Here is a 19,457-nt window from a genome sequence, read left to right as displayed (position 1 = left end):
TTTATGTGCAACTCATTCCATTTCTCACACTGGTAATCCATAGTTAGAAGAGATTAATGCTAGTTTGTTACACAGTAATAATCACTACCATCAAGTAACAGCTAGCTTATTTCAAATTTCTTTAATTCTCTTAGGTTATAGCCCTAACCTGTGAATAATTCCCAAAACTTTTTCTCAAGATTCAAGCTGGAGAGGAACTTCACTTCTCTTTTAATTGCTGGGCTTCCAAGCTATTCCTCTGGCCAAGGCTAGCTCAGCAAGTTTTTGTTTTCTTGCAGAAGCAGTCCCAGGAACTAAAAGTTGGTATGGTTCTTTTCAAAGTGTAGTTATTAGCATCTACTTGACAGCTTTTATTATTTTAATTTTTATTTAGTTTTTTAAAAAGATCTTCTTTATTTGTCAGAGAAAGAGAGAGCAAAGGCAGAGGAAGAGCTGGCAGAGGCAGAAGCAGCTCCCTGCTGAGCAAGGAGCCCAATGTAGGACTCAATCCCAGGACCCTAGGATCATGACCTGAGCTGAAGGCAGACACTTTAACCAAATGAGCCACCCAGGTGTCCACACTTGACAGTTTTTAGCGCCTGCTGTCATATTTAAAGTTGAACGTGGGGGACAGTACAAAGCTGTGCTTTCATCTCTACACATACTCCTGGGGTCACCTCTCTTGCAAATCGAGGAGACAAGATTGCTTCTATTTCAAGGTATTGATAAATATAACAAACACAGGGAAATTTAAAGTCTAAGTCATTTTATATAGGTCCTTTAAGGCCTGATCTTCCTTCAAGAATTCAAGCTTATTGAATGTCTACCCAGCATGTAGGTCTACACAAGTTAACTTATAAAAGCAGGTGTTTTTTTATCTCGAACAAGTCACTGTATTAATACCAACTTCCCTTAGCCTCCGTTCTACACTGGAATGATTTCTTTGGTAATTTTCTCTCAGGTAAAAGGTTATACTTTGGTTCAAAAAGTAGATAACCCATCCATTTTCTGTTTCTTCTTAATATATATATATATATATATATATATATATATGTATATATATATATATATATATAAAAAGAAGAAAATATATATATATATTTTATTTATTTATTTGACAGACAGAGATCACAAGCAGGCAGAGAGAGAGGAGGAAGCAGGCTCCCTGCTGAGCAGAGAGCCCGATGTGGGGCTCGATCCCAGGACTCTGAGATCATGACCCGAGCCGAAGGCAGCGGCTTAACCCACTGAACCACCCAGGTGCCCCAACCCATCCATTTTCAAACTGTCCATTTCACCTGCTTTAGCACAGAATTCTGCTTTTGATAGTTCTGAACCTGAACTGGCAATACAAATCCCAAATTTACAGAAATTGGGAAAAGAGGCTCAGATTGGGAGTATCTTCTTATTTAGAAATTTTAAACTTCAACAACAAATGGGAAATTTGACACAATACACATTTCTATTTTCATTGTGTATTTCCTCTACCGCTAAAGAGCTGGGGCTCATTAGAATATAAAACTCCAAAGTTGCCTATGATTCACAACTAACTCACTGTTTAAAAAGCCTGCACATTTCAATCTGTGACAGCCACAGAGGTGGAAAGGACAAGGAAGTATGTGAGTCATGTGTGCGTGTGACAACAAATAAGATGAGAACCAAGACTGAGGAAATATGTGAGTTCTTGTGTGTGTGTGTGTGTGTGTGTGTGTGTGATAACAAACAAGAGCCAAGTTTCCATTCTCCCAAGTAGATTCAATGAAGCACGTCTGTCAATCCCTTTCTCACCTCTAAATACCATTATCTGTAACCATAACCAGTGACAACCTCTTATCAGCAATTGGAACACAGGTTTTCCTTCTTAAAAAGAGCACTGCTGTCCCTCTGGCGACCTCACAGGGATGTCATGAAATAAAAGACTACAGTACTTTTCTTTCTTTCTTTCTCCTTCCCTTCCTCTTTTTTTTTTTTTTTTTTTTTTTAAGATTTTACTTATTTGACAGAGAGAGAGAGAACAGAGGGAAAGTGAGAGGGAGCAGACTCCCTGCTGAGCAGAGAGCCCAAGGTGGGGCTGGATCCCAGAACACTGAGATCATGACCTGAGCTGACTGAGCCCCTGTAATACTTTCTGAATAACTGACTAAAGTTATCCAATTCAAAGGACGATTACTCTATATCACATTCAGCTTATCAGAAGAGCTTCTGCTCCTCCAGTTTGAAGTAGCTAAAGTAGTAGCTTCATGACTTGCTTTTATATAGAGCCACTACTATCTTTGCTTCTCCTAAATGCCCCCCCCCACTCCCGCGGCTTCCTCTTAATGATGGAAAATGAGCTCTCTAGAGCCTGAAAATTTTCAGAAAGAAATTCTGTTGCTGAGGTTATATACAAGAAGTACCTTCTTCCCCAACTCCTACAAAAGTCTTAAATAGTAAATGCTCCAACTCCAGGGTCTATGGCCAACTACTATTCCATCTGGCTAAGGGAAGAATGGCCTACTTTTAGGCACCTGAGAGAAGATGTGACCCTCCTTTAGGTTACATATGAAATGTTTGGCTTATCTTGATTTTGTTAGAAAATCTATGAGAAAAGGAGACTCTATCCCACTTTCTCAATTCTATATTATACTAGATAATGATTTCAGGTCATGCTCCTTAGTCAATTTTAAAATTAGTAACAGATCATAATCCTGATAAACAATTAGCAGCTATAGGATTAGGTTTCTTAGTTGTACTCACCTTAAATTATTTTGTTGGCCAGGTGGAATGACACTATAGTAAACTGGCATTCCTGTTGTGGGCATAGATCCTTGATTAGACTGATTAGGGAACATAACAGGCTGTTGATAAGTCTGATGGGCAATTCCTTGAGAAGTTTGAGGCAGTGAAACCTAAAATTTGAAAGACAATTTAAAGGGAAAAAGATTCTTCAAAACCTTGCAAATGATAATGTCTCTTGCCTCCATAAACACTTCTAGTATCAACATTTAGAAATAAGCTCAAGTGCCAATAGTCTTGATAAGTTAGCCACAGTACCACCACTTTATTTATGTTCCTTTCAGCCAGCTTTAGCTTTTGGCTAGCATTTAGCAACTGTACAGTAGGCTAGATGCATTAGATTATAAAAATAAGATGTGACTTATATCTTTAAGTAAAAGTTGTTTTAAAAAATAAGTGGTTTCCAAATAAGCATGATCATTTGACGTGGAAGAGTAGATAATACAGTACATCTCAGACAGAGCTAAATAAAACTTAGGTAGGGCAGCAGTGAGATACACTGGATCAGAAAGATTGAGTTTTGGAGTTTAAGATATCTAGATGTGAGACTGGCTTTATCCTTTAGCTTTCTATGAAACATTAGGCAAATGACTTAACTATTTTGAGGTCCAACAACTCCTTATGTGAAAAAATGAGATGCTATCCCCATCTCATGGGAGGCATTATCTCCACTGTAATCTCTGCTTGTAGGATCTTGCAGAGTAGACATCTGGTGAACAGCGGATCTTTCAGTTCTGTTTTCTATATTATCTACATAGAACCCGCATGAACAGAATGGATTTTTCAGGTCTCTGGTTTCTAAAATAGAAACCACAGATACAATGGACTCTTCTGTTGTTGTTTTTACTATTGCAATGGGTTCTTAATTTATAAATGAGTTATAACATTACAGGTGGATTATACTGATTTTGGTAAGTAAGGCCAATACAAAAGCTTCTGATGGTTATGATGATGATGATGTTAGCAACTGTAGTAGCAATAACAGATGATACTGATGATAATGCAAATTAACATTACTATTTATTTATCACCATGCATCAGGTTCTGTTCTAATAACTTTATGCATGTTATAATATTAAGTCTTCCTAATAACTATAAGAAGGTACTTTTATCATCCCTATTTTATAGATGGGGAAAACTGAGGTTAAGTAACTTGTCCAAGGTTGTATGGCTAGTAAGCAGGGAAGTTAAGATTTGAAACTATACCTTCTGGTTCCAGAGCTTCAGCTCTTTAACCATTTCATTATTCTCTATACCTGGCTTCCATGATTTAGAAGGTGATTAACTTCTAATAAGTATTGTTTCTGAAATGCAAACTAGTCTTTTCAAAACACACAGTAATCCCTTAATTACTTTCAATTTGGCTCAGTTATTGCAAAGAGGAAGTTATTCATTTGATGTATCCAACTCTGTATAACATAATATATATCAGTCTTTTGTGCCTACTGTGGGAGTGTAACATTCTAAGATTATTATTTCTGATTGTATCTAAGTTAATATATACTCAATGCAGATCCAAGGACAATGACACAGTTCAATCCAGACAATTAAGCTATAGAACAAATCTGTAACTAGTGGTAAAGAAAAACTAAAAAAGAGAGGGAACAGTATGTGAGACATATGGCCACCAAATACAGTTTACTGAGGATAGATGATTTTTCTTAGTTTTTAGACAGCATTTTATCCCTCACTCAGCCTCTCTACCAGAGGTAGCAGGAATTATAAAGCAGGCTCTAATTGCTCTACAGGGCCACCCTTCTCATAGTCTTTTACCCAGTATGACGATTATATAAAATACTTTAAGAAATGATTTATAACTTATTAAAAAAGTACACTATAGAAATTTTAATTATTGTCTTAGTTCTAATACATTTCCAGTATCTAGCTTAAAAAAAAAAAAACAAAACCCAAAACCCTACATTAACAAGTCTATAATTTATTTAAAAATTGTATTACTTGCACTAGACCGTGAGTCCCTAGAAGTAAAGGGCAGATCTTAGTTTCACAGTACCTGGACATCTAACCGGTGCTCAATGTACTGGGCTAGGTAGCACAACCAAGGTCCTTGACAGAAGAGATTTCCTGGCCTGGTACTGATCCTCTCTAATGTCTAGCTATGGAGAAGAAGGGAATGGGCAGTCTCATGTGCCTGGGCTCAAGCACAGAGGATAAGGAAGCATGGAGATGGGAGAGAAAACAAAGATGCAAAATCCGGTTTCATGCTCCATCTTTTCTTTTTTCCTTAGCTGCTTTCTATTAGTAAGAAACTAGAAAACTAGAGAAACATATATATATATATATATATAATTTTTTTTTTTTAACTAGACATACCCTTAGAGCTCACTAGTCCCTGACAGTTCCATAGTTTACATTTAATTCCAATTTAAAATTTCTGGAATTACACGAAATATGCTAGCATCTTTACTCATATCCCTTCCCATCCCCAGAATTTCTTCTTAATGAATTTATGCCCGTAATTTTGTTTTAAGAGACAGTTAAAGGTTTTTATTTTTCTAGAGAACTTCTACATTTAGGTTCCTAATCTATTCATGGCTCTACTTCATAATCCCTTTAGTTATGGGTCCGTGCACTATCATCAACTTGTTTACATGTACATTTATCTTCCTAACTAGACTGTCTTTACCTTGTTGAGATGAATGAAGACGGTCTCTGTTTTCTTAGCATTAGGTTCAGCTATGGAAAACCATGAGGCCTATTTGCAAGTAATTCCAAAAAAACCCCCCTCATTTAAAAGTAATTCCAGAAAGATGAAAGAAGAATAAAACAAATTTCTGAAAATATGCCATATTATACTAGATATATTTCACTTATTCATGGAACAATAGATATTTCTACTTTAGAACTGTAAGTTAAAATCCACATTTTTAATACATGATATCATATACATGATATGCCATTCTTTTTTGGGACTGAGGTGAGGAAAAAGACCAGTTCCAGCATGGAAAACAACCTTCTTCTCTATAAACACTCATTTATAGTTTGTACTCTACCTCACTCTTTTAGATACCTATCTCTACCATTATTTTCCCTCTCATTCCACTCTTCCCTCAAAAGAGACTATATAAGAAGCTGAAGAATAGAATAAGATACTTTCTTATTATACATTTATATCATTGGAAACACAGACAATGCCAAATAAAATTTACTTGCTACTATCAATGTGGTTAATATTGTAGTTCACATATAATTTTTAATAAAAATTACAGAAGTGAATGAATAAAGCAGTACATGAGGGTAAAACAAAGCTGCTATACTAATAAAACTCTTGAGACCATAAAGTTATGTATCACAAAAGCATTTTCTCCATATTAACACGAGAGGAGATGAACTGTGGCTATACATTTTATTTATTCCAAATCTCCTCTACCCAAAGATGGCAATAGTGACAACATACCTGGTATGATGGCACTGAAGGATATGGGATGACTACTCCTTGGATCTGATTTCCAATGCTGTTGGGCTGGCCACCAACTAGGCTCTGACTCTGGGGTTGCTGAACTCCAACTAGTCCTTGGTAATTTTGCTGGTGATTGGGTATAACTTGATAACCTGTAATGGCACAATGAGTTAAGCCCTGCTTCAAATTTATTTATTTATTTTTTTAATCTAATAGAATGTTTTTGTGTTTTAAGCAAATATTTTTGTGTTTTGAAATGACAAAATTCTGTTAAAATAACAAATCTTAAAAACCCTCTATCATGAGAGCTAACTTTTAAAGGGTTTACTGTATAGGTAACTCCCAGCTATATTTTTCCCCACTTAAAATACATTCAAGTAAATTTTGTGTACAAAGATTTCCTTTATAGTTGAGGAAATTTATATGGTCACAGATTTGGTTTATAGACAATTAGTTTCTGAGGACCAGTACTGGCAAGTACTAGGACCAGTACCTAGGCAAGAGGAAAATGCAGGACTGCTTGTTAAAAATTACTGAGAATTTTGAGTTGGTAAGAGCAGAACATTAAACCAAACACAGGGCCCTCCCTGTGTTAGATCAGAGGTGCATGCCCAGGAAGCTGGCCCTTCTGAATACCAAAAGCAGGAAAGAAGAGAACTACTTTTACAGAATGGTTATCACACTAAAATAGGAATCCTTATATTAGGAATGTGTCAAGAGCACAAGGAAAAAAGAGTCATTCAGCAAATTTTTAGATTATTTCCTTATTATATTACTAAGGTCACTTGGCAGAGAAACAGATCATTAAAGAGATTAAGTAATTTGACTGAAGTCACGAATCTGACACCTAAGGGACAACTCTTCTCTAAACTAAAGGCACTGGTAGTAATTTACTACTTAAGTATTTACTACTTAAGAGTTACTTAAGTAGTAAGTTGAGAGTATAAATTTACTTTTTTAAATAAAAAGCAATTATTTATTTAAATAAAAACCCACAATGATAAGCTGAGTAGTGAATTAAGAATTGTATTTAGGGCGCCTGGGTGGCTCAGTGGGTTAAGCCGCTGCCTTCGGCTCAGGTCATGATCTCAGGGTCCTGCGATCGAGTCCCACATCGGGCTCTCTGCTCAGCAGGGAGCCTGCTTCCTTCTCTCTCTCTCTCTGCCTGCCTCTCAGTGTACTTGTAATTTCTCTCTGTCAAATAAATAAATAAAATCTTAAAAAAAAAAAAAAAAAGAATTGTATTTAAAAAAAGAAAGAAAAGAGGAATTGTATTTTGTTTCTTGACCCCAAGAGGATTCCTTTTAGGTAAACCAATTATCTCAAAACTTATGTAAATTACTAGACGTTATCAGAAATCATTTTTTTCTTTCTTAAAAGAAACCAGATAAAAATAACGAACCATCCAGCTTCAGGGTATTTAAAAAAGTTTCTACAAAAGATGAACAAAACTATAGTATTGTCTATACAAACTTTCACAACTAAATGTCAGTTAAATGATTTCTCTGGTAATACCATAAATATATCTCACTATCTTATAAATATCGGTTCATTTCTATGTTTATTAATCCCCAAAGCAACAGAAATGGCAAAGATCGCATCTCAGGTATTTAACTATAGACAAAAGCATCACTGTAGCTGTCTTGAAGTCTCAATGATTCTGCTCAATGACTAAATAATTTAATAAAGTCTAGGATCAACCTTTTCTAAAGATAGAAATACAAAGCATATTTGTTAACTAAAGAACATATTAACACCAACAAAATAAAAATGCAATTATAGTGAACTATTATTTACAATGAAGGGTTTTGTAAAATTATGCTACCTCTATGGCAATAGTGCATTATGGCCATGTTACAAATGACAAATCGAACTTAGTACAAAAAATTTAAATTCTAATCCTAGTCAGTAATGAAGTGATTGATAATATGCTATTTCCTCAACTTTTCTGTGAATGTATTTTCTGTAATAATTAAACTTGTAGGCAGAGAAAGAACCAGAGGAAGCTCATTTCTTGCCCTTTAGTCTTAACAATTAACAGTCAGCCCTCTTTTCAGTTTATCAAATCACGTGTACTTCAAATTCATGCTCTAACTTCCAAACACCATGAAAACACACATTGACACATTTCCACTCCTAGGAACATAAAGAGCAGGAATGGAAATGGGATGTGAAGATACAACCTTTCCTTGTGTTGGAAACACTACCTCAGAACATACACATAGAGAAGCATAAACTGTAGTGTCAGAATTTGGGCTGAGCTCTAAGTAAATTACAATGGTCTTATGAGAATACAGTTCACTACAATTGAAAAGAAAAATGTAGAAACCTGGCAGAATTCACTGTAACATAACCTGACTTAAAATACCTTGACTTATACAGTCACATCCCCCCAAGGAACTTCAACTATTTCTCATACTACCCTTGTAGTTTATTCAAAGTACTTTTAAAGTTATAGCTTACCTTTGCAATATAACTTTGAAAAAAAAAATGTCAATGCATGGGCAAATGTGGCTCTGATCTCCTTTACTTAAATTTACTAATTTTTGGAGATTCACATTGGAGCCTTGGAGCATTGGAGAATTTTTCATATGAAAAAAAAAGTTTGACAGAAAACTTTTAATAAATAGTTATAGATTCCATGTCACAGGATACTACATTATAGAATTTGCACCAGTAAGTTTCCAGTGGTATTTTAGATTTCCTAATGCAACCAAATCCCAATCAATATCCATTTCACAGTATTATCTCCACACAAACATCACGCACATTTTCAAAACATGACAACATAACATGAAATCTAAAATATCTGATTCTAGCACCTCACCATTTGTAACAGATGGTAGTATGTTGTGAACCCGGGGTGTGACTGGTGGGTGATATAAAGATAAGTAATGTCTCTATCTTTGAATTAGGTATGCTTAGCCCTGACACTGCTATTAGAACAGCAGTATAAATAGGACTTAGGAAAATAGGAGGGAGAAATTAACCCTGACAGAGGTAGACATTTGAGCTTGGACTTAAAAAAAAATGATAGAAAAGAAGTATAAAATGAATAATATCTGTGGGGAAGAGTAGAAGAGTTGTGAGAACACAAAGTTCTAGATATGAAAGACTTGGAAAATAGAACAATGTCTAAATATTAGTACTTCATTCAAAAGTAGCATAAATACACTGGTAGCATATTCCTAAAACAATAGTGGAGCTATTAAAAACAAAAATGTCAAACACTTTAAAAGAAAATATATTTCCTAAGAAGCTCATATTAATCTTCACAGAATTTTGTTCCTTATTTCCAGACATTTTAAAAGCTATAGGTAACCCTCCTAAGTGATTTTTGCTGCATTATACCCTCCAAGCAGCTGGACAGGGATGGGAGGCACTCCAAAGTGACTCCTGCCTTGGGGAGAGGGGAAGATAACCAAACAAACTAGCTCCACTGCAGCCCCAGCAGATGGAATGGGGGCAGACATCTGATCTGCCAGTCACACCCCCCAACAAAAACCTCTCAGGGGCAGCACAAGAAGAGAGCCCTGTAGTTTGGGATCACTGCAGCCATGCCAGACAAATTGGAGGCAGGGATCTAGTCTGACTGCTGGCCCCACCTACCTACAAAAGCCTCTCAGGGGACCCTGCAGGTTGGTGCTATTGTAGCCACAGTGAACTGGATGAGGGCAGGCATCTGGTCTGATTGGTGAGAATGCCCAACTACAAGCCCACAGTGGCCCTAATCTTTGCCCTAAATAGCACAGGGACTAAATCCTGCCCACAGCATGCAAGGTGGGCCATTGTAGCTAAGAGAAGTGAAGATAAATGTGGCTCAGATACAACAGCAGAGAACATGCAACCCACGGAGGAGACACCCTGAAGAACCTGGTTCAGGTAAACAGGAGACACTGTGCAACAGGGCATTGCCCTTCTTCATAAGGCTACTACTTTAAAGATCAGTAGACATAGCTCACCTTCCTAATACATATAAACAAACACAGAGTTATACAAAACGAGGAGAATAAAATATGTCCCAAATTAAGGAACAGGACAAAATCACAAAAAAAGAGATAAATGAAAGTGATATCAGCTATATTCCTGGATAAAGAATTCAAAGTAATGTACTTTGTAATAATACAAAGATACTAACTGGACTTGGGAGAAAAAAAAGGGACAAACTCAGTGAGAACTTCAACGAAGAGAAAGTAATAATAAGGGGGAAAAAAAAAACCCCAAAAAACCCGGTCAGAGATGAAGAATTCAATAACTGAAATGAAAAATATACTAGAAGGAATCAACAGATTAGAGGATGCAGAAAAAGAGATCATTAATCTAGAAGGCAGGGTAATGAAAATCAAAAAGAAAAAATAATAAAAAATGAGATTAGGTTAAGGGAGCTCAGCAACATCATCAAGTGTAATAATATTTGCATTTTGGGGATCCCAGAAAGAAATGAGAGAGGAAAGGAGGCAGAAAATTTATCTGAAGAAAAAAATAGCTGAAAAATCCCCAAATCTGAGGCAAGAAATATATATTTAAATCCAGAAGGCAGAGGGCCCCCAACAATATCAACCCAAGGAGGTTCACACCAAGATACTTAGTAGTTAAAAGCAGTGATAATGAGAGAATTTTAAAAGCAGCAACAGAAAAGAAAATAGTTTCTTAGGAGGGAAATCCCAGAAGACCAATAAGCTGATTTTTCAGCAGAAACTTTGCAAGTCACAGTGACATGATACACATCAAAGTACTGAAAGGAAAAAAACCACGAACAAGAACACTTTGCCTAGGCAAGATTATCACTCAGAATAAAAAGAGAGAGTTTTACAGCCAAGTAAATGTTAAAGGAATTCATCACCATTAAACCAGACTTACAAGAGAAGTTAAAGGGGATTCTTTCAGTGGAAAGAAAGCCATAATCAGTAGTAACAACATTATGAAAGAATAAAATATCAGTAAATATAAACACTATAAAAGTGGTAGATTAATCACTTATAAAATCATTACAGAGGTTAACGTGCAAAAAAAATTACATTAAATTCTATCTATAAAAAGCATTCAAGGGATCCACAAAGTAAAAGGATGTAAAATATGACATCATAGAATGTAGGTGCGAGGGGATTTTAGGTTGGTTCTTTTACAACAGGTTCAAAGTTAAATGGACATCAATGTGATACAGACTGCTACATGCATATGATGTAAATAAGAACCTAATGGTAACCACAAAGCAAAAACCTGCAATAGATAAACAAAGGGAAAGGAATCTAAGCATTTCACTGAAGAAAACCAGCAAACCACAAGGGAAGAGAGCAAAAGAAGAAAGGAAAAGAGAAGAACTACAAAAACAACCATAAAACAAGTAACAAAATAACTGGAAGTATATACCCATCAATAACTACTTTGAATGTAAATAGACTAAATTTACCAATCAATCAATGAACATAGGGTGAATGAGTGGATAAAAAAGCAAGATCCTTGGGGCGCCTGGGTGGCTCAATGGGTTAAGCTTCCACCTTCAGCTCAAGTCATGATCTCAGGGTCCTGGGATCGAGCCCCGCATCCGGCTTTCTGCACAGCGGGGAGACTGCTTCCCCCGCCACCCCTGACTACTTGTGATCTCTATCTGTCGAATAAATAAAGAAAAATCTTAAGGAAAAAAAAAAAAAAAAAGCAAGACTCTGGGATGCCCTGGGTGGCTGATCTGGTTAAGCATCTGCGACTCAGGTCATGATCCCAATTTCCTGGCATCAAGTCCCGCACTGGGCTCCTTGCTCAGCAGGGAGCCTGCTTCTCCCTTGACCTATGGTACTCCCTGCTTGCGCTGACAAACGAGTAAATAAAATCTTAAAAAAAAAAAAAAAAAAAGCAAGACCCATGTATATGATGTCTACAAGAGACTCACTTCAGATCTAAATAATCATGCAGATTTAAAGTTAAGGGATACAAAAATAGTTACCATGCAAAAGAAGTGGAAAGAAAAAAAAGCTGGGGTAGCAATACTTACATAGGACAAAATAGTCTTTAAAACAAAGACTGTAACATGAGACAAAGAAATACACTACATCATGATAAAGGGAACAATCCCACAAGAGAATATAAAATTGTAAATATTTATGCACCCAAGATGGGAATATCTAAGTACATAAAGTAACTATTAAGAGACAGCAAAGAAGAAACTGACAGTAATACAATAATAGTAGGGGACTATAACACGCCATGTACATCAATGGATAGATCATCCAGACAGAAAAGAAGGAAGCAGTGGCTCTGAATGACACATTGGATCAGTTGGACCTATCAGATATATTCAGAACATTTTTTCAAAAAACAGTGTAACATACATTGAAGTGTACATGAAACAGTCTCTAGAACAGATCACTTTGTTATGCCACAAAACAAGTTTCGGTAAATTGAGAAAAACAGAAAACACATCATGCATATTTTCTGACTACAATGGTATGAAACTAGAAATCAATTATAAGAAAAAGTCTAAAAAGAACATGAATACATGGAGGCTAAATAACATCCTATTAAACAACAGATGGCTCAACCAAGAAATCAAAGAGGAAATCAAAAAATACATAGAGACAAATGAAAATGAAAACACAATGGTCCAAAATCTTTGGGATGCAGCAAAAACTGTTCTAAGAGGGAAGTTTACCACCATACAAGCCTACTTCAAGAGGCAAGAAAAATTTCAAATAAAAAACCTAATCTTAGACCTAAAAGAGCTAGGAAAAGAATAAACACAGCCCAAAGCCAGCAGAAGGAAGGAAATAATAAGGATTAGAGATTAATAGAGTTGAATAGAAATGATATAGAAACTAAAAACACAACAGATCAGTGAAACCAGAAGCGGATTCTCTGAACAGATACCCAGATTCATAAAGAACGAGAGAGAGACAGAGAGAGAGAGAAAGGACTTAAATAAAATCCAGAAATGAAGGAGGAGAAATAACTGACAGCTACAGAAATACATAGGATTATAAAAGAATATTATACAAAATTACATGCCACAAATTGCACAGTCTGGAAAGAATGGATACATTCTAGAAACACATAATCTTCTAAAATGAAATTAGGAAGAAATAGAAAATTTGAACTTCTCAATTACTAGTAATGAAAATTGAATCAGTAATCAAAAAACTGCCCCAAAACAGAACTCCAGGACCAGATGGCTTCACAGGGGAATTCTATAAAACATTATTTATTTATTTATTTATTTTAAAAGATTTTATTTATTTGAGAGAAAGATAAAAAAAGGGATGTGAGAGAGAGGGATCACAGGCAGAGGGTAGGTGTAAAGGGAGAAGACCCCCTGCTGGGCAGGGAGCCTGAAGCAGGACTCAATTCCAGAACCCTGGCATCATGACCTGAGCTGGTCAGAAGCTTAATCCACTGAGCCACCTGGGTGCCGTCTACCAAACATTTAAAGAAAAATTAATACTTGTTCTTTTCAAATTACTCCAAAAAAAAAAATAAGAAGAAGGAAAGTTACTTAGTTCATTGTATGAGTCCAGAACTACTCTGATACAAAAACTAGATACACTACAAAAAAAAAAAAAAAAGAAAAAAAGAAAAATACTGGCCAGTATCTCTGATGAACACAGATATAAAAATTTCAACAAAATATTAGCAAACCAAATCCAACAATACATTTAATAAAAAATCATTCACCAGTGTAGAGTGGAATTTATTACAGGGATGGAAGGGTGGTTTAATATTTGTGAATCGATCAATGTGATATATCGTATTAAGACAAAGGATGGGGCGCCTGGGTAGCTCAGTGGGTTAAAGCGTCTGCCTTTGGCTCAGGTCATGATCCCAGGGTCCTGGGATCGAGGCCCTCATCGGTCTCTCTGCTCAGCGGGGAGCCTGCTTCCTCCTCTCTCCCTCTGCGTATTTGTGATCTCTGTCTGTCAAGTAAATAAATAAAATCTTAAAAAAAAAAGAGAGAGGATAAAACCACATTATTCATCTCAGTGAATGCAGGAAAAGCATTTGATAAAGGACAACTTCCATTCATGATAAAAACTCTCAACAAAGTAGGTTTAGCGGGAACATACATACATAATAAAGCCCACATATGAAAACCCCACAACTAACATCTCACATATTTAGTGGTGAAAAATGGAGCTTTTCCTCTAAGATCAGGAACAAGACAAGGATGTTCACTCCCACTACTCTTAATCAACAAAGTAATGGAAGCTCCAGCCCCAGCAGTTAGACAAGAAATAAAAGGCACCCAAATTGGAAAGGATAAGTAAAATTTTCACTCTTGGAGATGACATAATATTATACAGAGAATACCCTGAAAATCCCACCAAAAAGCTACTAGAACTGATAAATGAGCTTAGTAAGGACACAGGATATAAAAGCAACTTACAGAAATCTGCTGTATTACTATACACTAATAATGAAGTAGCAGAAAGAGAAATTAAGAAAACAATCTCACTTATAATTGCTTTAAGAAGAGTAAATAAACTTAATTGAGAAGGTCAAAGACTTCTACTTTGAAACTATCAAACGTTGTTAAAGAAATAAAAAATGATACAAGTGGAAAGATATTCCATGCTCATGGATTAGAAGAATCAATACTGTTAAAATGTCCACACTACCTAAAACAACCTATATACCAAGATACCAAAAACATTTTTTACAAAAGTAGAATAAATAATCTGAAAATCTGTATATAACTAGAGAAGACCCTGAATAGCCAAAACAATCTTGAAAAAGAACAAAGCTGGAGGTATCACATTCCTAGATTTCAAACTATAGTATAAATCTCTAGTAATGAAAATAATATGGTACTGGCACACAGACAGAAACAGAATAGAAAGCCCAGAAATATATAATACTTACATGCTCAATTTATGGATGACAAAGGAGACAAGAACATACAATGGGAAAAAGTCTCTTCAACAAATGATCCTGGGAAAACTGGAAAACTACATGCAAAAGAATGAAACAGGACCATTTTCTTATCCCAAACACAAATAAGCTTAAAATGAATTAGAGTTATAAGTATGAGACCTGAAACTATTAAAATCGTAGAAAAAAAAATGCAGTAATTTTTTTTCTTTTTTCAAAAGAGTTTACTTAACTCATTTTTAAAAAGTAATTTCTACAGCCAACATGGGGCCCAAATTCATGACCCTGAGATTAAAAGTCACATGCTCTATTGACTAAGTCAGCCAGGCTCCCCACAGGCTACTAATTTCTTCTTTGACATTGGCCTTAGAAACATTTCTCTAGATAGGTCTCCCTGGGCAAGAGAAACAGCAAAATTAAATGATTGGGACTATACCAAACTAAAAAGCTTCTGCACAGCTAAGGAAACCACCAACAAAACAAAAAAGTAACCTACTGAACAAGAAAAGATATTTGCAAATGATCTATCTGGTAAGGGGTTAATACCTAAAATATATAAGAAACTTATACAAGTTAACAACAAAACCCTCAAAAAATCCAATTACAAAATGGCAGAGGACATGACAGGCATTTCTCTAAAGAAGACATCCAGATGGCCAACAGATACATGAAAAGATGCTCAACATCACTCATCATCAGGGAAATGCAAATCAAAACAACACTGAGATATCACCTTACATTTGTCAGAATGGCTAAAATCAAAAACACAGGAAATAAGGGTTGGAGAGAATGTAGAGAAAAAGGAACCTTTGTACACTGTTGGGAGGAATGTTAACGGTGCAGCCATTGTGGAAAATAGTATGGAGGTTCTTCAAAAAATTAAAAATAAAATTACTATATGATCCAGTAATTCCACTACTGGGTATTTACCTGAAGAAAATGAAAACAGTAATTCAAAAAGACATATGCACCCCTATGTTTACTGCAGCATTGCTCACAATAGCCCAGATAAGAAGGTAACCCAAATGTCCATTGATAGATGAGTGGATAAAGAAGATGTGGTATGAAATATGTACACCATGGACTATTACTCAGCCGTAAAAACAAATGAAATCTGCTATTTGCTACAACACGGGTACACCCAGAGAGTACAATGTTAGGTGAAATAAGTCAGTGAGAAAAAGACGGATATCATACAATTTCACTCCTATGTGGAATCTGGAAAACAAAACAAAGGAACGAACTGAAAGATTGAAACAAAAAACCAGACTCTTAAATAAAGAGAATAAGCAGGTGGTTATGAGAGGGGCAGGATGGGTGAAATAGGTGAAGGAGTACAGGATCAGGAGTACAGGTATCTTGATGAACACTGAGTAATGTACAGAACTGTTGAATTATTATATTGCACGCATGAAACTAATGATACTGTATGTTAATTATATAAAATTCATCTCTTTAATTGTTTTCTCATGTGTATGCCTTAATAAACAAAAAATGAAATGATGGGCTTTTTAAGAGTAAGTTAGAAACTTTAACATCTCCCTTCCCCACTTCCATTAAAAACAAAGAAACCCATATCAGCTATTGCAGAGCTAAGCCAGTAAGTACGCACTCAATATTTACACTCACTGAATAGATAATAGAGAAAAACATATTCTTAGCAGAATAGAATAAAAATAATATATGTTTCTAAATGAAACCAGAAGATTACTACGCATGCTGACAGACTGAGAATGGTGTTTTTCATTCTCCATGTTCAGCAAATGGCTCCGTAAGCAAAAGCTGAACTTAAAGTTTTAAGGTAGTGTTTAAAATAAGGTTAAACACATTTAATTGCCATTTCATTAAAATGAAAGTTGACTGCATGATTACGAATCACCTCAGTGAATTCATGAATTTTGGGTCGCTCACAAGTCCTCACCTTAGAAACTGTACTGCAGCTGAAATGCAGATTTCATGTCATTTACCCCAAACAGTTTACTTGATAAGGAATAACACAAAACTGTTCTGATTCACATTTAATATATAAAGTTTGAAACAAAAAGGTTTTATTTCAATATTTCTGAGTAAGTCTGGACATTTAAGACATCTCTTAAAAAAAGGCTTACTTACATGATTAAACTATAGGTTTTTACAGTAGAACATTTGGAAAATACAAAAAAGGAAAAAGCTACTATGGAAAAAAACATTTCTGTAAGACAATTACTCATAGATAATCACCATTTACATGTATATATAGTTAGCCTTATTTCCATGCAGATATAAATATCCACTTACATTATTTATAGAAATGGCATACAAACTGTTTTAAAACCTTTTTCATAGCTATGGATAAGATTAACAAATTTATAAAAATGATGGGAAGTCAATCAGAGAAAGACAACTATCATATGATCTCATTCACATGTGAAGTTTAAGAAACAAAACAGAAGATCATAGGGGGAAGGGAGGGAAAAATAAAACGAAATCAGAGAGGAAGACAAACCATAAGAGACTCTTAATCATAGGAAATAAACTGAGGGGTGCCTGGATGGCTTAGTTGTTAAGCGTCTGCCTTCAGCTCAGGTCCTGATCCTAGGGTCCTACGACTGAGCCTCACATCAAGCTCCCTGCTCAGTGGGGAGACTGCTTCTCCTTCTCCCACTCCCTCTGCCTGTGTTCCCTGTCTTGCTGTATCTCTCTGTCAAATAAGTAAAATCTTTAAGAAAAAAAAAAAAAAAAAAGGAAATAAACTGAGGGTTGCTGAAGGGGAGGGGGCAGGGGGACTAGGTAACTGGGGGATGTAATGAGCACTGGGTATTATATAAGCTTGATGAACCATTTAACTCTCCTTCTGAAACTAATAATAATATACTATATGTTAATTGAATTTAAATAAAAACTAACAAAAAAAGATGGGAAGGAAAAGGAAATTTTTTAGAACATATTTAGACCTCAAGTTAACAATCCAAGCATGAGAAAAGGAGTCATCTGATGTGAACTCTGTTGTATTTTAAGGAAAAGGCATGTGTTAAGAAGCTAACAAGACAAAAGGACTAAATATTTTAGAACCAACTATGTCAGTATCCTCCGGCCACTCTGGAATTCAGACCAAACACAAATTTAGCCCCAAATTCCTATGCCTTTTCATTTAGAATACTACATAATGTTCATTTTTTTTTTTTTTTTTATAGCACCACAAAGTAACATTAGTAGCTAACACTTACATGACATTTATTAGGTTTTGGGTACTGTTCTAAGTACTTTGTATATGAAGTGAGATGAAGAAACAAAACAAAGAGGTTCACACCTTGCCCAAGGTTACCTCCTGGTAAGTTAAAAGTGGGATTTCCACATAGTAGTCTGATTCTAAAATTTACTTTTCTTAGGTACAAATGTTGAAGTAGAAAGAGTATTAGGGTAATACTGCTCAAATAAGTGGAACACTATACACTTGGTCTCCTTCCATTTTTTCAGTATTTTGGTTAATGAAGGCTTTTACTGTAGTTTAAGATTGTGCTCGCTTCGGCAGCACATATACTGTAGTTTAAGATACTTAAGTTTCATGATAATTATAGGAAAAAAATATTGCAAATAGTCAATCAATCAGGGAACCTATTTCACTTGAATTTAAGATTATTTGTATATATAAATGTGATTATCCCAAATAAGAATCAGAGTGAAAGTTGTTGAAGAGTTAGTGCAGATGGTAGTTTGATAAACTTGGAGCTAAAAAAAGACTATATATCAAAGAGCTTAAACAATCAGCCCATAATGCCCTACCCTTGGAAGGTATTCTCCTTTAGTTGTTTTGCCCATTACTCTCAAGATGCGTAGTTTGTGACTTCTGTATTTTAAGGTTACACTTCCTTGCCTTATTATAATTAGATCTCACATGTATATGAAACAGTTGGGAAGAGGAAAAGGAGGCTCAAATGGTGACATGTTTCTGGTTAGTGTCCTTTGATCTGTGTACTTTCACGCCAATCTTCAATGTTTCTTGTTGGTGTTTAGCTTTGCTATTTTGTTTCAAAGGCTGACTTTGCTCAAAATGTACATTCTGTTGCTATATCCCATATGAGTGCACACAAGATTTAACAGAACTTTCATAACCTGGTTCTCTTCTCTGCAAAGTTGACTTGTTTTGCTAAGAAATCAGACTTTACCTAGTGGGGTAGGTAAAGTTTTTTTTTAAATGCTAAACTGTAACAATTTTCACTTTTTTTTTTTTTAAAGATTTCATTTATTTATCTGACAGATAGAGATCACAAGTAGGCAGAGAGGCAGGCAGAGAGAGGAGGAAACAGGCTCCCTGATGAGCAGAGAGCTCGATGTGATCCCACAATGCTGAGGCTTTAACCCACTGAACCACCCAGGTGTTAAAGCTAGATTTAACCGGAATGCCTGTGTACAAAGGGCAATGTTCTGTAGATTAAGCCTTAAGTTCTTG

General features: G+C 35.5%; 1 protein-coding gene across 12 annotated transcripts in view; it reads right to left on the bottom strand.

The window, feature by feature from the left end:
* R3HDM1 (R3H domain containing 1) overlaps window positions 1–19,457 on the bottom strand; it is a 198,074-nt gene that overhangs the window by 44,391 nt on the left and 134,226 nt on the right. For all 12 annotated transcript variants that reach the window (XM_004774254.3, XM_004774256.3, XM_004774257.3 and 9 more), the window contains 2 exons: window positions 6,170–6,324; window positions 2,716–2,867 (listed from right to left, as the gene is read on the bottom strand). In XM_004774254.3, the coding sequence (XP_004774311.2) occupies window positions 2,716–2,867; window positions 6,170–6,324 (307 nt within the window). The remainder of the gene's footprint in view (window positions 1–2,715; window positions 2,868–6,169; window positions 6,325–19,457) is intronic.

The sequence above is a fragment of the Mustela putorius genome, unplaced genomic scaffold (genome assembly GCF_011764305.1).
Source record: "Mustela putorius furo isolate JIRA1106 unplaced genomic scaffold, ASM1176430v1.1 tig00003867_pilon_pilon_pilon, whole genome shotgun sequence".
Taxonomy (NCBI): domain Eukaryota; kingdom Metazoa; phylum Chordata; class Mammalia; order Carnivora; family Mustelidae; genus Mustela; species Mustela putorius.
Note: the sequence above shows the minus strand (reverse complement) of the source record. Positions and strands in the feature narration are given on the sequence as shown.